This window comes from Apis cerana, linkage group LG11 (genome assembly GCF_029169275.1).
Source record: "Apis cerana isolate GH-2021 linkage group LG11, AcerK_1.0, whole genome shotgun sequence".
NCBI classification, from domain to species: Eukaryota; Metazoa; Arthropoda; class Insecta; order Hymenoptera; family Apidae; genus Apis; species Apis cerana.
Genome location: NC_083862.1, coordinates 5,894,292 through 5,919,036, shown reverse-complemented (window position 1 = coordinate 5,919,036; position 24,745 = coordinate 5,894,292). Strand labels below are relative to the sequence as shown.

The 24,745-nt window shown below is 21.4% G+C and overlaps 1 protein-coding gene across 6 annotated transcripts in view; it reads left to right on the top strand.

Moving 5' to 3' along the window:
- Positions 1-23,970, top strand: part of LOC108002378 (voltage-dependent T-type calcium channel subunit alpha-1G) — a 198,385-nt gene extending 174,415 nt beyond the window's left edge. For all 6 annotated transcript variants that reach the window (XM_062081494.1, XM_062081496.1, XM_062081495.1 and 3 more), the window contains 13 exons: positions 3,852-4,017; positions 7,795-8,141; positions 9,620-9,812; positions 9,889-10,038; positions 11,411-11,791; positions 12,518-12,710; positions 13,362-13,623; positions 13,707-13,837; positions 13,921-14,070; positions 14,731-15,023; positions 15,527-15,803; positions 16,706-16,965; positions 18,826-23,970. In XM_062081494.1, the coding sequence (XP_061937478.1) occupies positions 3,852-4,017; positions 7,795-8,141; positions 9,620-9,812; positions 9,889-10,038; positions 11,411-11,791; positions 12,518-12,710; positions 13,362-13,623; positions 13,707-13,837; positions 13,921-14,070; positions 14,731-15,023; positions 15,527-15,803; positions 16,706-16,965; positions 18,826-19,695 (3,673 nt within the window). In that variant the 3' untranslated portion in view covers positions 19,696-23,970. The remainder of the gene's footprint in view (positions 1-3,851; positions 4,018-7,794; positions 8,142-9,619; positions 9,813-9,888; positions 10,039-11,410; positions 11,792-12,517; positions 12,711-13,361; positions 13,624-13,706; positions 13,838-13,920; positions 14,071-14,730; positions 15,024-15,526; positions 15,804-16,705; positions 16,966-18,825) is intronic.
- Positions 23,971-24,745: the final 775 nt, after the last annotated feature.

Genomic DNA, 24,745 nt, shown 5'->3' with positions numbered 1-24,745 from the left:
CATCACATATTATATGATTAACTGAATTCTATATATAATATTTTATCTATATCTATAAAGATATTAATTTTCTATATTGTATTAATATTATATATTGCATTATTCTTAGATTATTGGATTTCGATTGTATTATCTATATCAAACTTGAACGCATCCTTTATACAACATATTTAATATATATATGATTATTTAATTTAACATTAATTGAAACATATTATTGATTAACTCGTTGATGACAATATTTTATTTATTAATCGCTTAAAAACATGTACAAATTATCAATTATAACAAAATTTGATTATGATGGATATTTGATATATTTTATGAAAAATTATATATTGATAAAAAACAAAACAAATTTATTTTTGATAATTATTTGATATTTTGTACTTTCATTCATTTCTACATGAAATATTGATTTTCATGTTTTTGTAATTTCTAAAATTATTTTATCATATTTTTCTTCAATATTGTAATTTAATTTTTAAATTCGTAGATATTAATTTCTAACTTAACATAAAATAGAAAAGAACAATCTATATTGACATTATATTATATTATCTATATTTAAATTGTTAAATTTAATTTTTTAATGTCAATAATGAAAGATATCTTATATACTAGATGATATATATATGTAATGCACTAGTTTTCATCTTTACGCATATTATGTTTCAATTTAATATATCTTATTTATTTTTATTAAAGATATTTTTATATACATTATAAATAATAGCAAATTATTATTATTATCTGGTATTATAATATATTGTTTTTGATTATTTTTAAATAATTTTCTTTTCAATTGAAAAAAATTATATATCTATAAAAGGAATATAAATAAAATTTGAAAAAAACTTAAAATAACTCTTTTTTCTCAAAATAGAATCAGGCAATAATTTAAAAAATTAATTATCACATTAATTATTAATCACAATTAACAATTAAAAATTTAATTGTTATTAATTTTTAATTGTAATTAATTACTAAATATTTATTTTTAATTGTTCATTGCGATTAAATTAAAAATTTAATTTTAACCATCAATTGGAGGATTGAATAACAACTAACTATTGAAATTCTTTTTTTCAGTGAAATTATTCTATATAAAATTATTTTATATATCTATTCTATATGATTCTATTCTATATGAGACTTTTACTCTTTTGCCTTATTTTTGATGTCGTTCGCGGCCAAGAGTCGATTAAAATATCGAAAGACGACAAAAGCATTGTGTAAAGCATTTATCAAATAATATTAGAGAACGAAATAAAATTTATTTATATTTATTATTGATTACTAATTTCAAAAATTTTATAAAAATTTTAAAAATAATTTTTAAATTTTTTAAAAATTAATTATCAATATAATTTCAATTTAATTATAATTTTAATCAAATCATTTAACGATTGACGACATATTTAATAATCAATTAATTAAATTAATTTTACGATAATTAATTTTTTTAATCGTATATCTACTTTAAAGATTTTAACCTATTAGTGTTTTATTCGGTTTTATATATTTCAATGTTTTTATATTCAATGTTTTAGTATTTTAAAATTGAACTATTTTTTATCAAATATTTTAATGCAGTCAATTTCTACTAATTTTTAAACAATTAAATATGACAAAAAGAAATTAAAATATTTGAGCATAATAGAAATAAAAAATTATATTTCCAAAATTTTTATAAATTAATAAAAGAAGATTTGAGATTTATTCTAAATCAATCATTTAATTACATGAAAGTTTATAATGGAAATTTATAATTACTTTAGTTTACTAGAATTACTTTAATTTCTTTTATAAAAATATTTATAGGATACAACTAAAAAAATTGTATAATAGTAAATCAATTAAAAAGAAATTTAATAATTTTTTATTTTTAATTTTTATTATATTTTAATTTGCAGAATTAAATTTAATAAATTTTTTAGCATCTATAGTGATTCAATTTATATACTTTATTTTTAGAACAAAAAATAAAATGAAAACTTAATTTATTTAGTGATTTACTTTCAGATTTTTATAATTTGTTATAGTTTTATATAAAGTTTCACTATCTGCTATAACCTTCTAAAAAAAAATATTTTAATTTTTAATGAGAATGTAAAGAAAACATTTACTTCTTTATTTCCTTTACAATTCTACTTGAAATATAGTTTGATATTCATAGTATAGTTTGATATTTTTAATATTCTCAATTTTTTTTATTAAAAAAACAATATGAATAGATATATATTATTATAGTTACTTATAATTTTTTTCTTTTTTCTTTTTATAATTATTTTTTTGAATTTATATATTGTTAGCTTTTATTTATTAATAAAATAAAATAACTGATTGCACATATAACTTATTAATAAAATAACTGAATTTTATTAATAAAGTTGAATAAACTCTTTCATATAATAATGCTCTGAAAAAGTAATTTATCAAAATGTATATATATAACAATTTAATTGTTTTTCTTTAATTATTTTTATATTTTTCAAAACATTGTTGTAATTGATCTTTTTATTAAAATTTCTTTTTTTTTTTAATTCTTTGAAAACAATAATTTAAGTACATAATAAAAACTTAAATAAAGTGATATTTAAATTCAATAATAATACGGTACTTTAAGAAATATAGAATTGTAATTTATTTAATCACTTTAATTGTCAAATTACATTATATAATATACAATAATAATATACAATAAATTACATTATATAATATAATATACAATTATATTATATAATTTATTAAAAAAACATATTTTATATATGAAATATTAATATTAAAGTACAGAAGATGAAAGATGCATATATATTGCACGTATATTGTGCAAATATATATCAAATATTCCAATTAAAATTATTTAATGAATAAAATAAATTTCTATTTAAGATTCTAATTATCTATATATAAGATTCTATTAATCACATTCATAAAAATGTGAATTTACATAAATGTTCTAATAAATCACTTTGAAAACAAGTCAATAACATAATGGATATAATATGCAACAACGTTAACAATATTTATGAATTTCAACATGAACAGAAAAATGTATCTTGAAATCATTATTTAGGAATTAAATGCATATATATTGATATATTTTCTTAAAATAATTTAATTAATTATTCAAAATAATTCAAATAAATATTTTTGAATACCAAATAATATCAAATTTTAAAAATCTCTGCAATTAATTTTTGACATTATGAAGATCGACATAAAATTCCTTTGTAAATATATTATAACATTAATATCTTTAATCGATTTTAAAATTATAATATATTAATTCATTCAAATTATTCATTTTTAAAATAATATATGTAATGTCATACAAAAAAGAAGTCAATATCTTTTTATATATCATTATATATATCAAATATATCTTTCATATATATCTTTTTATATATCAAAAATATATATATTGTTTTTTCAAATTATATTTGAAAAATTAATACCTCTTCTTCTTTGAAATATCAAAGTAAAAGAAATATTGGTGCATTAAAATGCTAAAAATGCATTTCTTTATTTTTATTTATTTTTTATTATTTTCTTTATTTTTATTTTTCAGATCTCGATCATAGTTAAACAGCAAAAGTATATTTATTTATCAGAATCGAACACGATATTTACTAGTTAAATATTAATTCCTTTTTTCCCTTAATTATTTCTTTAATATGTGCAAGGACATTCTCAAAGTTAAATAACCAAGTAGTGGAAATTTCTACTGTATACATATCGTTCTTTAAACAACAGCGATTACAATAACATCCATTCAGGATAAATACACGAACATGTTTATGATCTAGTTTCTCCTTTAATATAACTTTCGGAAAATTATATTTCAGTTTCAACGGCGGTTATTTACATGGTTCGATAAGAAACGACACGCAAAGCGATACACCGAATAATCGAACGACCGTCCTAACGAGCAATAATCGTAGTCTCAGCCCTAATAATTCCATCGAAAGTCGTAGCTCCTCCATTAGACGTTACACAGCAACGCTCAATCAAGTAAGTGTTTTTAAAAATTGTAATGAATTATTAATTGAGTAGAAGAAAAAAACAAATTTTTATATTTTTTAAAAATGTATATTGTTTATGTTGAATTAGAAAAAATAGATTTTTCAAAATAAATGAAAAAGAAATAAATATTTTTTCACGTGATATAGAATTTTATGAATATATGTATATATTTTTTAAAATAATAATTACATAATGAAATAGTGTTTCAAAAATATATGAAGAGAATTCACTTAAAAAAGATTGGACTCGAATATCTTCGAAATTATTGACGATATTAAAAAATATTTCGAAGAATTGAAAAAGAATTTCGAAAGATACATAATATGACACAAGAAATTTTCTTAATTGAATGCGTAAAGGATAAATAAAAATCAATTTTGTTTTTTTAAATAAAATTACTTATTTTCTATACAGTAATATAATAATAAGTGACGCAACTTGTTATTGTCTATACAAAATCACTTATAATAGCAAAAAACATTAGTTTAAAAAATACTTTAAAATCAAGGAACTTATTACATTCAAATAATAAACATTTCTTTATTTTTTATTATTTTTCATATAATAAAATTTTACAAAATTTTATATGTTATTTTACATACTTTTATATATTATATAATTTTTCACTATAAATAAATAGGTTAATTTTTGTAAATTATATTTTATTCTATATAAGTTTATATAGATAAATAAAATAGTTTCTATGTAAGTTTTTAACAATTCAATTTAAGAAAACAAAGTTTCATATATCTTTTAAATGTTCTTATTTTTGCGTCATATAATCTAGCATTTTAAAATATATTTTTACTATCATCAATAATTTTTAACATATTTGGATCGATTTAAATGATTAATTATATTTTAATATATTTTAATATCGTATTAAATATTATTTTAAAACGAATATTTTATTAAAATACTTATAATATTATTGAATAATTATAATATTTAAAATAGATATAATATTTAAAATTTTTAATTTTTATTAAAAACTTAAATTATTTAAATTATTTATATTTCAAATTATATTTCAAATTTTTTAATTATAACAAATCTATCTTTAGAAATAAATTAATTTTTTAATTTATTTTTCATTATAATACGAATATAATTATGATTAAAGATACGCAATTTTTTGGAATCTATATTATATTCTTAATATTAAATAATTAAAATTTCTTTAAATTATAATAAATAAAAATAAAAATTTCTAAAAGTTTATTGAAATTTTTACAAATTTATTTATAATGTATTTTAGTAAACAGTAATTTTAAACCTTTAAATATTTATCTTTAAACATTTTTTTTAAAAATTTAAACATAATTTTAAACATTTGATTTCATATCATTTGACAAAAGATATTTACAAAAAGTTTTTTATTTTCATTCGACATAGTTTTCTATTAAAAGTGCTATTATTTAGAAACGATTTCTTAGAAAAACCAATTTTCTACTTTTGATAATGAAAACAAAAATAGAAATACGAATCGAAAATGTTATTTAATAAAAATATATATTGTTACAATTCTTATATATTAAGAGTTTCAAAATTACGATTTCCTTGCAAAAATTTTAACAAAACTTCAAAACTTTCTTTCATAATGTCTTTCGAATACGAAAGATCAATTTTCTTATTTCAAATTTTTATTCGTTAAAAAATTATTATTCTATCACTCTATCTGTTTTAAAAATAAATGAAAACATAAATTTTCTTTTCGAATTATTATGTATTTTAAATAAATTAAAATTTTTTAATTTCAATATTTAAATATTAATACTATATTAATACTAAGTTATAAAATAAAATCCTCATATATTTATATCTTAAAAAAAAATTAATTCGTTTTGACAAATTTAATTTTACTGAAAATTTGTTTATATGAATGTAAATTTATTTTTCAAAATTTTTTTGCATACATGAAATCAATTCTCAAATTTTTATGTTTTTTTTTCATATTTTATAAAATATCGCGTGGAAATATTTTTTACAATATTATATAATTTTTTATTATATTATATATAATTATAGAAAAATAGAACAATAAAACCATAGTTAAATATATACCTATTACGAAGTTATACTTTTAAAATAACTGAAAATATTGAAATTTATGAAATTTTAATTGAATTTTAGCTGATTGCTTTGAAATGATCAGTAAAAAAATTACTCTGATCTACATATTTTATATATTAATATTAATTCTACATTTTATAATATAGAATTTTAAAATAGAATTATTATTGATTTCGATAGCATAATTTATTAATTTAATTTTTAAATTAAATTATAATGTGATTATATTTCCTAAAATATTGAAAATATAATATTTACATATTGCAAGATAATTATAAAGTGTGACAGGAATATTTCCAGAATAATTTTCTTTTTACTATTATAACAATGTTTATCTTTTGCATATTATATAATCTTTATGATTTATATTTCAATTTATAAATTCTCGAATTCTTCTTCATGAATCACGAAGAAACTTACAAAATATGAAATGTTAATGTCAAATATATTTCGTGAAATGTTATGTAATTATTTTTATTTACAGTTGTTTATATAAAAAATTTTATAACGAAAAATTTTAATTCTTCTTATACTTTAGTTCGAAATAAAAATAATAAATAAAAAATATAATTACTTCAAATAAAATAGAAAATAAGTTCATTTAAATAATAAATTCTGAAATTTATTTACTATATATTTATTATTATATATATTATTTTTAAATGACCTATTTATTAAATATTTTATTATTTTAAATAATAATAGTGAAAATTAAAAATAATAAATAAAATTTTTGATATATACAAATTAGTTTGAAAAATTTATATTCATAAATTGATATTTTTATATTCTCTACTTTTAATATTATGTTGGCTTTATATTATACTAAAATAATTAACATACTAAAATAATTAGATAAAAAATAAATTTAAAATAATAGCACAATTTCATTTTCTGTTGGTTAAACTTCATTATGATTCTCAGTCCTTCAGTTAGACTTAAAAAAATAAAAAAAAGTTTTGAAAACAGAAATTCGTTCTATTTTGAAAATAAAATTCATAATACATAAAATTCTACAAGAATAAAATATCTTTATATTTTCATAGCGAAATCAAATAAAAAATCTAGATAACGAATCTTAGATAGCAAAGATAATAAATATTAAATTGAAAACTTATTTCAATTTCAATGAAGGAAAATACTGTTAATATTAACATTTTATTATGAATTATATTTACTTATCTACTAATATTTTTATTATATACAGAATTTATAATATATTTGAAATTTTTTTTCAATTTTAGAAGTTTATAAATATAAATATTTATTATAAATATAAATATTTATAATACATGTACAAAAATATAAATTAAGATTTATTTATTAAATAAAACTATCTCCATTACATCATTGTTATATTTCACTTTAGTCTTATGAACTTAAATTGCTTATAACTTAATAAATAAATGTCAATTGATTTTATGCCAACTTTTGTATTTCTTTTGATATTTTATATTTCTTTTTTTATAGAATTGCAATTGTAATTCTACAAATATATTAACATCCTTTATATGTACAAATAGAAAAAATAGTTAGAAATACTACTAATTTCAAAGTTATTGAAATCGATGAGATATATCTTTTTGTAAATAGAATATTATCGATATTTTAAATACAATATTTTAAATATATTATTCACATATAATGTTAACAATGAATTTATAGTATTTAGAATTCATATATATTTTGAAGATGCGATGGATTAGTGATCTTTCACGAAGGAACTCGTTGCGTGGAAACGAAAATGTTCAATCACCAACAAGGAAAACTTTACCTCTAGATGAGGTGCCTATGCAATGCTCAACGGCACGTACAATCAATAATTTATCAATGGAAACTGGTCCACTGCCCAGAATTAAACGACTTCCCGATCAAGATGATGACAATCCTCGTATAGATGAACAGACGCCTCCCTTGAATGGTCATGGTAGTGCGAGCAGTATCGAGAGAATTAAAAAGATTTTCATGTTTTTTGAACCTAAAGGATGCCTTAAGGAACGCGATGATTATTCACTATACATTTTTCCACCGAATAACAGGTAACTTTATATTATTATATATATTAATCGTTATTTATTATTTAATAATAATAATATAATACTAATAATTTGTCATAGAAAAATATCATTTATATTATATGAAAATTGTATGAAAATTGTATGAAACAATCAATCATATTTTTTAATTTTTACAAGAAAACAGATTATCATATATGATTTGTAGTTTATAATAGTTATTGAAACATGAAATTTGTCAATTTTTGATCTAATTTAAAATTTTTTTTAAGTGTTTCTTTTTAACTATTAAAGGATATAAAAAAAATAATTAAGAATGAGATTCTCCAATTTTTCTTATGATGTAATATAAATATAAATATTTATATATGTATAATAATATTATATAAAATACATATAACATTTATATATATAATAATATAAATAATTATAAATTAATAATATAAACATAAATATAAAATATAAAATAATTATGTAATGTTTATATTTTATAACAAATATTAATAATATAATAACAATGCAATAATTAATTGATCGATAAGTATTTCATATATATCTATTGAAGATTTATAAAATTGTTTTTGTAATGTTATAATATAGTTCTTAAAATTTTTTTAATAATTTATAAAATTTTTTTCTTCATGTTATAAGTTTATATAACGATTCTATTTGTAAAGAAAATATGATTTTTTTTACTTCTTTGAAAATAAATATTAAATTTGAAAATATAACATAATTTCATGATTTTAAAATTATTAAGATTTATTAATTGCAAATAGTAATTAAAATATAAGATTTAATGATTAGAATATATCAGAATAACATCAAAGTTATTCATTTAAAATAAATTATACTTTGGAAAATTCTAAATAGAAAAATTGTGAAATTTTTTAATATTCATTTTAAAAATATAAACATAAAAAAAAAGAATTATAGATATTATAATAATATATTTAGGAATAATAATATATTTAATACACTTTATTTGTTATTTATTATTTATTATTAGAATAATATATTAATATTCTTTTTTTTAATAAAAATTAAATCTTTAAATATTATCTCAAAATTTTTATTTAATTATTATTTGTAATAATAATGATAATTATTTGTAATATTTAATTTTTACAATAAAAATTATATTGATTAAATTCATGTTTTAATTTTTGGAATATACATCTTCCAACTTGGTCAATTAATCATTTTCAAAAATGCTTTTAATTCTTTCAAGTTCAAAAATCAAAAATCTTTTTGTTTTATAAAAAATTTTTTGTCATCAATTATCAATAACAAAAATATTTATTTTAAGAAAAACAAATTTTATTTAATTATTTAATAAATATTTATTATTAAATCTTTTTAAAATTTCAATATCATTCAACATAAAGTTATGAAAGGATTAATATGATTATATATAACTATTATAAATATTTAAAAACAGAAATTTATTAAAAAATATAGCATATATATAATTGTATAATTAAAATATTTACATTTTTCAGATTTCGTGTTTTATGTCGATTATTGGTCGATCAAAGATGGTTTGATAACGTAGTACTTTTTTTTATCGGTCTCAATTGTATTACATTGGCAATGGAACGGCCAAATATACCACCTGATAGTGGAGAAAGACTTTTTTTATCAACTGCGAATTATATTTTTACCGGGGTATTTGCTGTTGAAATGTTTATCAAGGTGAAATGAAATTTTGATAAATTTTTGAAAAATATTAAATGAAAATAACTTTCATTAAGAAGATTATTAATCATAGGTTGTTGCATCTGGTATGCTGTACGGCTCCGACGCTTATTTTACTTCAGGTTGGAATATTATGGATGGAGTTCTTGTAATCATTTCTATAATTGACTTATCAATGTCCTTATTATCGTCGAGTAGTCCAAGAATATTTGGAATATTGAGGGTATGTTTTCCATTTTAATGTAATATGAATTTTATAGCTTTTTGTATTGTATTTTTGTATTGCTTCTTTTTTATCATAATATTATATAAAAAATATTTGCAAAGATAAATTCAATATTTGCAAAGATAAATTTATTTTAATAAAATAAATAAAATTTATATAAATTATATAAATTAGAATTTTAATATTCTATTCTAATAAAATAAATAATTGTAATATAGATTTATTTGTTATAATTATACTTTTTAAATTCTTTTATCTTTTTTTTTTTAATTGTACTTTTTAAATATACTTATATACTTTATATTTTATGTCTAAAAGTTAATAATCAGTAAATGAATATATATGTATATTTATTTATATAATTTTTTTATTATTAAGATTAATAAACGATTAATTAATACTTGTAACAAATTGTATAAAATTAAATACAAATTTAAGATATTATAATGAATGATGATATTTTGATTTGTAACTATTTTTATAAATATTTATAAATTGTAACTATTTTTTATTTGTGAATTGTTGAAAAATTATAAAAAGTTTACCAACTATATTTAAGTAAACAAACATTTTTTTATAAAATATATTTAATATTATATATTAACTTGCAATTTATGATAAAATTTTTTACTTATATTTTGAAATGTTTTCAATTGTATATTTTTTTAAAGAGATTTATTAAGAGATTAAATTTTATTTCAAAATTTTATTATGATAAGATCATAATATATTTATTATTTGATACATTTTGAATATATATACTATATATATATTTTTTGTTTTTAAATTATATATATATTTTTATTAAAAATATTTTTAATATTTGATAAAGTTAATAATATTATTTTTGTAATTTATTATATTTATTATATTGAATTATTCAAATAAAATTATTATTTGTAAAATTTTATAATTATATCATAATTATAGAACTGAAAATTTTTATTTTTCTTTTTAATTTTTAGTAATTAATTTATTATATTCATTGTTTATCTAAATTAAATATTAATTTATATTTTTTATTTAATATTTAAAATTTTTTAATATTTCATATATTTGATTATTTAACAAGATAATATTATTCGTCGAATATAATTATTCAAAACTACAACATATTATTATTCGAAATTATATATTCGAAAAAAAAATCTTTTTCAAATGAATTAATTCAAATGAAAATTAATATTGAATAATATTAATATAATTTATTAATTATTATTTATTTTAATAAATGTTAAATTAATATTGAATGACAATAAATATTAATTTAAAATATATGTATTTATTATTATATAATTATATTTTGCATTTATTACATTAAAAAAAAATTTTTTAACACTTCTAATACTTAGTTCATAATATTTTACAGGTTTTTAGACTTTTAAGGTCATTAAGGCCATTACGGGTTATTAATCGAGCTCCTGGTTTGAAACTGGTTGTTCAGACATTGTTATCCTCTTTACGACCTATTGGCAACATCGTTTTGATATGCTGTACTTTTTTCGTAATCTTTGGTATCTTGGGCGTGCAGCTCTTCAAGGGTGCCTTTTATTATTGTGAGGGGCCTGATATTAAAAATGTACGCAATAAGACGGACTGCCTGGCCGACAAACGGAACGTTTGGTTAAATAGAAAATACAATTTCGATGATCTTGGAAAAGCGCTGATGTCGTTGTTTGTACTTTCCTCGAGGGATGGATGGGTGAACATCATGTACACTGGATTGGATGCTGTAGGCGTTGATCAACAGGTAACATGCTTAAGTGCATCAATTTTATTTGCATATTATGCTACTACTTAATTAATATGCATATAAAGAAAGATCACTTATTTTTTGATAGATAATCTTTTTTCCTTTTTTTGAAATAATATTTTGTATTATTATATTTATTTAGAGAATTATTTATTCATATCTTATATTTACAAAAATAATTAAATAATATATTTATTTGTATTAATAAATATAAATTATATTTATTTTAAAAAAATTTGAATGATACAAGAATAATTAGTTTTTATATAATTTTATCATTATTTTATCTTTTTTACAACGATAAATTTAAAAAATAAAAATATATATTTTTTTATATAATTTTTTATTTTATACAATTTTTTTAAAGATATATTATAATATTATTAATATAAAAAATGTAATGTTTTCAATTTTATAAAACTCAGCGAAAAAAAGATACAGAAAATGTTACGTTAGATATTATATAATATCATATAAATTTAATATTCTATAATTAAAAAATATATATTTAATTAATAAATAAATCTGTTAAATTATTCAATTTCTTACTTTAGATTAAAATTTCCTATTTTCCTTTCTTTAATTTGAAAAATTTAAAAAAATTTATATATAAATATTGTATTTTAGATTTAATTTATTTAAATATTTAAAATTACATCTTTTTAATGTGATAACACATTTAGTATATTAAAATTTGAAATATCTTTTATTTCTCTATTTTAGCCAATCGAGAATTATTCGGAATGGCGGCTATTATATTTCATAGCTTTTATTCTACTTGTGGGCTTCTTCGTCTTAAACATGTTTGTAGGCGTTGTAGTGGAAAATTTTCACAGATGTCGTGAGGAACAGGAAAAAGAAGAGCGCGTAAGAAGGGCTGCTAAACGAGCCTTACAAATGGAAAAGAAACGGCGAAGTAAGAAAAAAGAGAAACTGTTTGATTGTATTTTAATAGAAATAAAATAAAAATATTGATATATATACATTCTTATAATTTTTTTTCAAACAATAAATTTGTATATGAAATAATTTAATATAACTTTAAAATTTTTTTATTATAAAATAAAAGAAAATAAAATTAATTTATTTCATATTTAATATAACATTTAGCATTAAACATAGAATATTAAAAAGAAATGTAAAAGAATAAAATAAATAAACAAATAATCTTTTGTATTTGTAGCCGGATATTTTCTTATATTTTTATTTTTAATTTTTTTATGTTATATTACTTATAAAATTTTTTGTCTTTCTGTTAAAAAATATTTTGATTTACTAATTTTTTCTAAATTGCTGTTACTTATTTTGTTTGCCATCAATTTACATTCTAAATTTAAAATTTTTTTATCAGTTATTCAGAAATCAAAAATTGAATAATATTAAGACTTTTAGATATTGAAATAAAAATTAATATGGAGAAATAATAAAAAAAATAACAAAAATGAAGGAACATTATTAAAATTATAAACATTATAAAATATTATTAAAAATTATTGTTAAACATAATTAAAAATAAGAAAATTATTATTAAAAATAATGAAATTATTAATATTAATTCAATTTGCAGAAATGCACGAACCGCCTTATTACACAAATTACTCAAAATCCAGATTGTTCGTACATAATGTTGTGACGTCTAAATATTTCGACCTAGCAATTGCTGCGGTGATCGGCCTGAATGTTGTTACCATGGCAATGGAATTTTACATGATGCCAAAAGCTCTAACTTACGCTTTAAAGATATTCAATTATTTCTTCACCGCGGTCTTCATTCTTGAATCTTTTATGAAGCTTCTTGCCTTAGGGTTACATCTTTATCTTAAAGACAAGTATGAATTGTTTTTTAAAATTTCTTTTTTTTCTTATTTTAACATTATGAAATGAAATATTAATAATAAATATTCAATTTTAGATGGAATCAATTAGATGTAGGAATTGTAATACTATCGGTAGTTGGTATAGTACTTGAAGAAGTTGAGTCAAAGATCATTCCGATTAATCCTACTATAATTCGAGTTATGCGAGTTTTACGAATTGCCAGAGGTAAGTTTAAAAAAAAAATATGAAATTTAAAAAAAATTAATAAATTTTTAAAATGTAAATAATTTTTTAAATTATTATTGTAGTTTTGAAGCTACTCAAAATGGCGAAAGGAATACGAGCTCTTTTAGACACGGTAATGCAGGCATTACCGCAAGTTGGAAATTTGGGACTATTGTTTTTTTTGCTTTTTTTTATCTTCGCAGCTCTTGGTGTAGAATTGTTTGGACGTTTAGGTAAATATTAAAATAAAATAATTCATGTAATTGAAATGAAGTAATATTTTTATTACGGTTAAAATAAAAAAAAAGTACAATATATTAAGAAACGATTCAAAGAGATTTATTTAAATTATTATATCGAAAAATAATTATTTTTGAATTAATTTAAATACATTGAATAATTTACATTAAATAATGAAATGACTTAATTTATTTGAAAAATAAATATATACTTTAACTTTCTGTTATAATTAAAGATAATATAATTATAATGCATTAATTAATAACTGTATAATTTTTTGGATCTTTACATAATTATTTATCAAAAGAATTTAATATAAAAAATTACATTCTTCAAGTATAAAAATAAATTATTAGATAATTGAATATTTATTATATTTTATTATACGGAATTTATTACAGAATATTATTATAATTATAATAATATTATATAATATTATATAATATTATTATAATTTATTACAATAATATTATTATTATATATACATAAACCATTTCTTATTACCATTTTTTGTTATTAAAAATAGAGTATCCAATAATTGATTATGATTATATACATTAATTATTTATAATATAATTGATTAATAATATTTTACTTATTATTATTTATTTTAATTAAATAATTTACATTAATTTACTTATTTATTATTGCAGAATGTAGTGATGATATGCCTTGTCAAGGTCTCGGAGAGCATGCCCACTTTAGTAATTTTGGTATGGCGTTTCTAACGCTTTTTCGAGTGGCCACCGGCGACAATTGGAACGGTATCATGAAAGATACTTTGAGAGACGATTGCGACGAAGCAGCGGACTGCGTGAAAAATTGTTGCGTGAGCACCATCATAGCCCCGATATTTTTTGTAATTTTCGTGTTGATGGCACAATTCGTTCTTGTTAACGTCGTCGTTGCTGTACTCATGAAACATCTCGAGGAGAGTCATAAACAGGCAAGAATACCTAATTTGCTTTTTAAATCAATAATATTCATTTGATAATGATTCGAAATTAATACAAATATTCACATAAAAGTCTTATTTGATCAAAATCATTTAAGTTTTAATTGAATTTATAAATAAAAAAACTTCAAATTCAAAGTTTAATATTTCAAAACAGAAAATTTTAGAATTAACGTAATTTATTATATATAAATACTTTCAAATGTTAAAATTTGCGAATTTATCGAATTCTATTATAAAATATTTCACTAAAAATTTAAATTTGATTTTAAATTCTTTTATATGTATCTATTCCAAATAAGTTATTATTCTCATATTATATTATTTCTTTATAAAATAATATTATACAAATTTTATTACTATAAATATTTTCCCGTATTTCATTTTAAATAATAAATGATGTTTTATACATGATATTTTAGGAAAATGAAACAGTAGTAAGTATTAAAGTATAAAAAAATTTATAAAATACTGATTTTAAATTTATTTATCAGATGGAAGACGAGCTAGATATGGAAACACAACTAGAAAGAGAATTGGCCGCAGAGCAAGAAGAACTATTGGAAGTAGAAGAGGAGGAAGACGATGAAATTATAAAACGAGAAAGAGACGACGATGGCATAAACGAAGATGACGAAGACGAAGTTAGAGAACATGAATCTATTTTAGTGACGAACGAAAAGATTCTTGCTAGCAGACCTGGTCTCGCAAAAGTTCGTTCCTTGCCTGCAAATTTTATTTACAATCCACCACGGGAGAGAAACGCAGACGGTACGTTTACATTCACATATTCAATGATTCAATTAAATTAAATATTAGTAAAAAAAATCTAAGCAAGATAAATTATTACGACAAAAAATTTTCAATTTTATAGCAATAAATAAACAATATTTATAAATGAAATATAGTGAAATATCATAATAATATATTTTATTAATATGTAGTTCTTAAATTTGTATCAACAAATTTGAAATTAAATATATAATCAAATTTCGAAATATTAATGTTATAATATTATTTTTTAATATTATTTAAATAATATTAGATATTATTTAATAATATAATATGTATATAATATTTTTAAAATTAAAAAATATCTAATAATAATTTATTTTATTGATTTATGATTTTTAAATCATTGAATTTTTAGTACAATTATTCACATTTTGTGTAATATTATAAAATTATTTTATATTATAAATTATTTGATATTACATATTACATATTAAATTATTAAATTATTTTATTTGAATATTATTTTTCAATATTGTTAAATATTAATTTAAATTAGATTATGATTTATATTAGAATACTTAAAAATAAAATAGAAATCTAATTAAATAATATCTAATTAAAGTATAATAATTCATTTTATTTAAGAATTTGGAAATCTATGTATTTTTTTTATATAATAATAATTAATTTGATTTATAATTTTAAATTTTAATATTATTATATTAAAAATATATAATTTTTCAATTAAAAAAATAAAGATAATCTTGATATTCTTCGTATCTTCTATTTTTTTTACAAAAAAATTTAGTAATAAATTATATTCCTTTTATGTCAAATTTTTTATATAATGAATAACTTATGAGTAATTTTATTAAAAATATTCATATCGTTAATAACTCTTTTCAATAAATATTTAAAAACTATCATATATTTTACAGATGGAATAATATCAGTGTCATTATCGCGATGCAGTTCGTATCATCGTTCCAGTTCAAGGCCGTCCAAGTTCAAATCGAAACGTAGACAAACGTTTCACTCGGGGCATCATCAGAGAAGTTCCTTACTGCCGATGCATTTTGAAGTCGCCGAAGTTTTCGAGAAGCCTGTGAGCAATTTAAGTGTGCCTCGAATCATCCCTCAACACAGCTATGATGCAACAAGCCGAGATGTCACTCACGTGCAGCGTCAAAGGTTACAGGTAAAATTATTTTTAATTAAATTAAAAATAAGTTGCAACACATGTTTAGTTTTGAACAAATTTACTAACTTTATTATTGCTTAAGGGAAAAATTTTTTATTATCAATAATCAATATGGATGTTTGAAAAATTTAATGTGTAGAAAATATATAAAGAATATTCAAACGAAAAATATTTAAGAAATTCTGGACAAAATTGTAATATGTAAAATTGTTGAAGCTTATTTCCTAAGTTATAAGCATTTTAATTTTACAATAGAAACAAAACATAATTATCATCTATGATACAAATAATCATTGTATGGAACATTATGGCCAACGTAAATTACAGTACAAAATAGTTAATTTAAGATTTAATAGAGTCGTTTTCGAAAAACTCAGAGCAAAATGAACATGTTTTTTTCCAACAATCTTTTTTTCCATGTAAAGATTGTTCATAGATAATTCAATGCTTGTAACAATATTTGTATAATTATTTTTACAATTTTTACAAATTGTGTATATTTAAATTATATTAATAATCATAAAAAATAAAATATGAATATGTTATCTTAAATATAATCGTGTGCCCGTTTAATAAAAATTACACGAATCAAAATTTTATAATTAATATATACTTATATTTAGATATATACGAAACAAAAATCTATTTTATATCTATTTTGCCTCATTTAATATGAAATTAAATTGTTTATGGTATTTGAAAAATAAATTTTTTATGCTAGCATTTCATTATATATATTTTAAGTTCATTATATATATTTTAATTATATATTTTAATTTCTATAATTATACTTCATTTATTCATTTTATATATATATATATATAAAATACCACTGAAATATTATATATTAGAATTAATTTAAAAATTTTATTTAAATTAAATGTAATATTTGAAAACTTTCTAGTTGAAGTAACTTAGTTGCTAGTAACTAAGAACATTTTTTTATCCTTTTTATAATATATTTTATAATATATTTTTATATATATAGAAAAATACATAATAAAATATAAAATTTATGACATTTATATAACGTTATTTTAAAAATAGATAGAAATGATTATTGAAACTTAAAATTGGATATATAAATTATACTTATTGCTAAAATCATTTATATATATTATTTAATTATAATAGAGAGAATACATAGATTTATAAATAAAAATTTTTTACTTAATTTTTCTAAAGTTCTCCTTTCAAATTATTATATATAAATATATATAATTTTTATTAAACTTAAACAATCATTTTTACAAATAAAAATAAAAAGTATCAAAGCATTATAAAAAGTATCAAAGTATCAAAGGAGAGTTTTTCATTTGCTGAAATTATGATTTTTATAAATTCAATATTCATAATTTCTCTCCTTTTAAATATAATAACAAATATAATAACAAATTAAATAAATACAAATTTATTTTTTATATTTCTTTTCCAAAAATGACATATTTTCATAATTATTTGATATAGCATATATTATTTGTTCACAAAAAGATAGCAAAGAAGAAATGAGTGGATTTTCAGTCTGTTGATATTAAAATATATATAATAATAATAAATATATATAGTAATAGAATTCTTGTAAACTATGAAAATACATTTTATCAATAATTAATTTATTTAATTAATTAATTAATAAAACTGCATCGTTTTGTTTCGGTTATCCCCCATATATTTATTTATTTTCTTCATCAAATGATTCGATTATAGATGTGACTTTTTCGCCCAATTATAAATGTAATGCAAAGTAGATAGAAATATTAATAATAATAGAGCAATAATATTCATAGTTTTCTGCTTGTATCTTTTCATGGATAAATATACATGCACAATATTATAATAGCTAACCTGATCCTACAGGCAACCAGCGATGGACAAGAAAACAAGTCTCTGTTGAACGTAAGTAAGCCGCCAGCGAGTTCTTCTTCTCCAGTGGCAGGCTCTGCAACAACTCTAACCTGTCCTAAAATAAGTAGTGAACGTTATCTAATGCCAACACCCAATATCTACCCGTCCAAGGCAATATTGAGTCGCAGGCCATCGAGCGATACGCAATCACAATTTGATACAAACGTTAATATCGCTTCAAAAACAGGCAATACGATGAACGGCTACATGGAAACTGGCATGTCGAAAAGCAATGGCAGTAAATCGAACAACTCGAAGGGGAAAAACGAGAGACGGGTATCCGCTCCACCGACGGACGATCTTGACGTGCAGTCAATCATTAACGAAAGGAGACCGTCCAAATTGAAGAGCGGAAATTTGACGGAAACAACGAGGATCGTCGGTGATCAACCCTCATTGACTCGAATAGGAAGTTACGGCCAAGTTTATGTGACCGAGGAACATTTCGAAGAAGTATCACCTATATCGATTGGCAACATGAGCGATAGCATCATAGGGAGTAGCAGCGCGAGCGGAAGTGGAAGTGTGACTGGAAGTGGAACTGTAAACGGTAACGCGAGTGGAAGCGGTAGCAGGAACGGAAGCGCTGTGGTGCATGTAACAGAAGGGGTATGTGCCACTATTGGCTCGGACGTTCGTATATACGTGGATGATACCGATTCGATGAGCAGCAACAATCATCAGAGAAGAAAAGCGAGCGAGGGGACACCGGAAGTATCGATGATTTCATCGGTAACCGCGATACCAGATGTGACGATGGAGGAAGAAAGATCGGAGAGATTCGATGGGGCATCTTCTGGTAGCCCATCGGATCCTTCTTAAGTAACAACTCCTATCTTCGATGCGTTAAAAAAAAGTAAACAAAAAAAAAAACAAAAAAAAATGAAAAAAAAATTAAGAGAAAAATGGTATAGATTTCTATGCAATCGCTAGCCGACCATGGTATCCACGGCGAAATACCATGGAGAGTGCTGCGAGGGTTCAATGTTGGGCTCTAAGAAAGACTGTAGTGCATGACAATATAGTCGTTATATTCTAGTCACTTTGCCGCCGTGAACTTGCCAAAATAGAAAAGGAACGGAGCGTTTAGACCGAGTTGGAAATGCTAGAAACTAGAAATGCGAGTGAGATGAAAGCAGAGAGTAATAATAATAATTAAAAAATATGATTGAATATTTGATCACGGACGAATAAGATTAGATCAGTTGTGCGTCTTTAAACGTGCGGAATAAAAAGGAAGAAAGAGAAAACGTGAATGAGAGATTGCGCGTCAAGCATGAAATTTAACATGCGTAAAACGAAAAGCGAAAAGCATCTAAAAATAAAAAGAAGAAAAAAAAGAAAAAAAAAGAAATGAAAAACCTATGACAATCTATTATTGCCAACGGAACCGATCTTATGTTCCGTAAAAAAAACATTGTGGAAGTCGATTCGTAGGAATTGGTAGGATGAAAAACGACGTAGTTTCTGCGTCGATAATTAGAAAAATTTACGTAGTTGTTAGATGAACTTGAGAATAAAAAAACAAAAAAATGAAAAAAGAAAAAAAAGAGAAAAAACAAATTTGTCGAGTCTACGCGACAATTGCAATTAATCGGACCACACTTTCTCGCCTTTCCTTTTTCTCCAACTCGTCGAATAAAAATAAACGTGTGTCGTTCGCAGGAAAGTTTCGAGAACCACGGTAGATCGTGAATAGTTCTTGACAAGAGAAACGAAACGTGCCAAATCAAAGATGCGGAAAATAATAAAGGAAAAAAAATAATAATAATAAAAAAATGGTCATTACCGAAGTGCCAGAAAATCTAGATAAAAAAAAACAGTTTCGGAATATAAAAGAAGAAATAAAAATAAAAAGTAGCGTAGTCTTTTCGTGATCGCGAGACAAAGATTTTAGCTGCGGAAATAAAAAAAAATTACAAAAAAAAGGAAAATCGTGTATTAATACTAGTTAAGAGCTTCATAAAATATCCTCAGAACCAACATAGTGTGTGGTCAAAGAAGAAGGATAAGATCGAACAAATATTGTTACGATTGACTAAAATAATAAACAGCCAGTTTATAGTTTAATCGATTATAATGATATTTTTGTCACCTCTTTCAAGCTAACTCTATATAAAAAAAAAAAAAAGAAAAAAAAACATTCAACGAGTTTAGCTCGAAGTTCGAAATAAAATACGATTAGAAATTTAAGACTAATTCCGATGTTGTGATAATCTTTAATACAAATTGAAACTCGTACAATTTATGTAATCTCTATGTCAATTGGTATTACTTCGACGGGTTCACATGGAAAGCTATGCAGATAACAGCTGCCGTGTACTTCCGAATAATCCTGCGGCGACTGACGAAATATTCTCTTCGTTTCCTTCTCTTCGTTTCTTTCTCGCGTTCTAGAACGTTCTTCTCATTAACATCTGTGATATACTTTAATCGTAGTGTATTTCCTACATAAAAGAAAGGGGAGAGAAAGAAAGAAGAAAAGAAAAATACAATGAAAGCAACAAAAGCGAATATTAGAGAGAGAGAGAGAGAGAGAGAGAGAGAGAGAGAGAGAGAGAGAGAGAAAGGAGAGAGAAATAGCGAGATGAGAACAAGAATAAAGAATAAAGAGAGACGATAGATAGAAAGCAAAAATAGAAAAGAAAACAGATAGTGTGCGATTTTTTGATAAAAATAAAATGAAAAAATATAAAACAAGAACAAGTATGGGACTGTATGGGTGAGAAGTGAAGAGAAAAATAATAATAATATAAAACACATAAATATATAAATTATATAGAAACTCTACTGTACATACATACACTTATGAATATTCTATACTATATACTCGGTGTGGTTTATTTTGATACTACCGCGTGCGGTAATATTTAACGATTGTCGGAGATAAATTCAACAAATTATAAGCGAAGAGGGAAAAAAAAAATAGAAAAAAAAAATAAGAAAAAAAATAAAAAGTATAATAAAGTAAACACAATTCTATGCCTTCTAACGTTGACGAACGTTGACGAACCTTCGTGCGGTGGTGGTGCCCGCGCTTCGAACGATGAAAGGCAATTGGCGACTTCTCTTCGTTATCTCGAAGTTTCATAAGTTGCTATCACATTAACGAGCGCCGTATTGCTTTCCAAATAAGAAAAAAAGAAAAAATAAGTAATTCGACTGGATCGAATGATCGATCGATTAAACATAAGAATCGATTTTGTTTTTGTTCCAACGATGAACGATTAATAGCTGTCTTGCTTGTTACGTATCATCTTCAATCGTTCGATAATCATAGAAGTACTATTACCAAATACTATAATAGTAATAGTATCTATGTGTAAATCGTTGAATCTGTTAATCGAGGCAGCTGTTAATTAAAAAATGTGGAACGATCGTTTAAATCACTTGTTAATCGTTAAACGTTCGACAAGCGAGACAATCGTTAGCAAGATACATAATACAATGTATAGATCAATTTGATTCTTTGATCGATCGATTAATTGTGTGATCCCAGTAGTAAATGAAACTATTTAGTGATGTTGACTGTTTATAGCCAAAAGTAACTTCGTTTAAAAGGTCTAATATAAATCTCACACGCACATAATGACGCCTATTTTATTTCTATTTTAAAATGATGGATCTCTATTGGATTGTTCGTTTTATTGAAATTGGTATGTGAGATATAAAATTTTGATTGAATTAAAAAAAAAATATCGGTGTAGTTTATAAATTTAAAAAAAAAAAACAAAAGAAGGAAGAAAGAAAAAAAAAGAAAAATGTACTATAAAATGTGAATGTTTGTGAAAGTTAAAACGAATTATTATAATAATTGTGGCGTATTGGATCTTTTTTGGACCTTTTAATCAGAACTCCTAGATTCTAATGTATTCATATGATACGTACATATATACAAATATATAATAATTTAACGCGCGTTTCTATGGCACCACGACCGAATCTCGATAGCTCGATAGCGTTAGACGACTGACCTCCGAATTATAGTTTATTCTAGCCACGGGATGAATTGTGTAACCATGCGCGAAAATTCGCCGATCAGTTGCACATGTATTAGTGAGACAGATGCAGAAGAGTTTTAGACGAAAAAAAAAAAAAAAAAGAAAAAGAAAAAAATGAATAAAACAGAATTATATAAGCGAATCTTCATATGTATGTGCGCAATACAATAGCGGAACACTTTTATCCGCGACTGGAAAAAAATTCGATTGAAAAAAAAAATGATAAAAGCAGGAGAAAGAATATTAAAAGAGAGAAAAAAAAATAAATTAATAAAATGAATAGTATATACATATATGCGTACATACATACGTGCACACATATACGTATATATATACACACATAGTTACGTGAATAATAAGTACAAGAAATGAAAAAAAAATCGTCAGAGTTATTAACGTGTTATTCAGTGTATTTGTTGCCGCGTGCCTCTCGAGTCTGTTCTTCGCCCCTAAAGGAGGCAGTGTGCGTAATCGTCTATTTAAAAAGGGAAATTAAAAAATGAAAAGTAACAAAAAAATATATATATATAAAAAGAAAATGAAGAGATGTATATAAATTAAAAGAAAAGAATTAGAGGACAAATAAAAAAAAAGAAACGCGATAAGAACAATATATAAAGGAAGAAAAAAGGAAGGAAAAAAATATGGAGAAAAAACTCGTGGAATAAAAAAATAAAAAAAAACAAAACGAAAAAGGCTAACCACCTTCAGATGTATCGTGCTATTTTAATTATAGCAGTAACGTACCAGGCATGATCCATACGATCACCGAGAAGCGTCCTTTTGTCTGTCTGATGCTGTGTACATGTGCGCGTACATGAATTTTTTCGGAAAAAAGTCTAGCCACGTGAAAATATTCGATTGAATCTTGAGAAAGAATAAAAAAGAGGAAAGGAGGAAAAGGGAAAAGAAAAAGATAAAATGAGAGGAGAGAGAGAGAGAGAGAGAGAGAGAGAGAGAGAGAGTGAGAAAGAAGAAAAAAAGGATGAATGTGTGTATGTGAATGTGTGAAAAAATGGAACGTGACGATAGAAGCGTAGAACAAGACTAAATATGTACAAATGTAATAAATTGAATGACGATTACGTTGAATTGACTTGATGACTTTTTATTTATTATATTTATATTATATTTTTCTTTCTTTATTTTTTGGTATCGATTATTTTTTATTCGATGTAGGAATAAAAAGTATAATGAATGTGAAATTTATTTATTATGAAATATTTAAAATTAGCATCATTAGCATATTTATAAATTGGATATTCAATTTTTTAATTATTATATTAATTGTTAATTTATTTGTATATAGATCAGAAAATAATTGTACAAATTGAAATGAATTATACAGATAATTTATAATAATATTTTATTTTCTTTGCACTATTGATGCTTATATAAAAATATGTAATTATTAAATTATTAAATTTTCTAGTGATTTTATCAATAATCGTATTAAAAATATTTTCTTTTATTTATATTATATTATCTTATATTATCTTCTATTTTAAAAGATAATACTTTCAAATAATGAATTACGTTACTATTTTATTTTTTTCATTTCAGAAATATTATAAGAAATGTAATTTCATTTTATATTGAGATTTCTAATTTTCTATTTCTTACTGAAGTTAATCTATTTAAATAAAATAATAAATATTCTCATTATTATATACTTGTGTTGAAGTATATCTTTATAATGTTGATATAATAAATCGGAAAATATTTCAAATATTATTTCAGAAAACATTTATTTAAATATAAAATATCGAATAAAATATAAAATTATTTTAACTACATAATATTTAAACTAAATAATTAAATAATTATTTTATATAATATATATAATACATATATTTAAATAATTAATTATT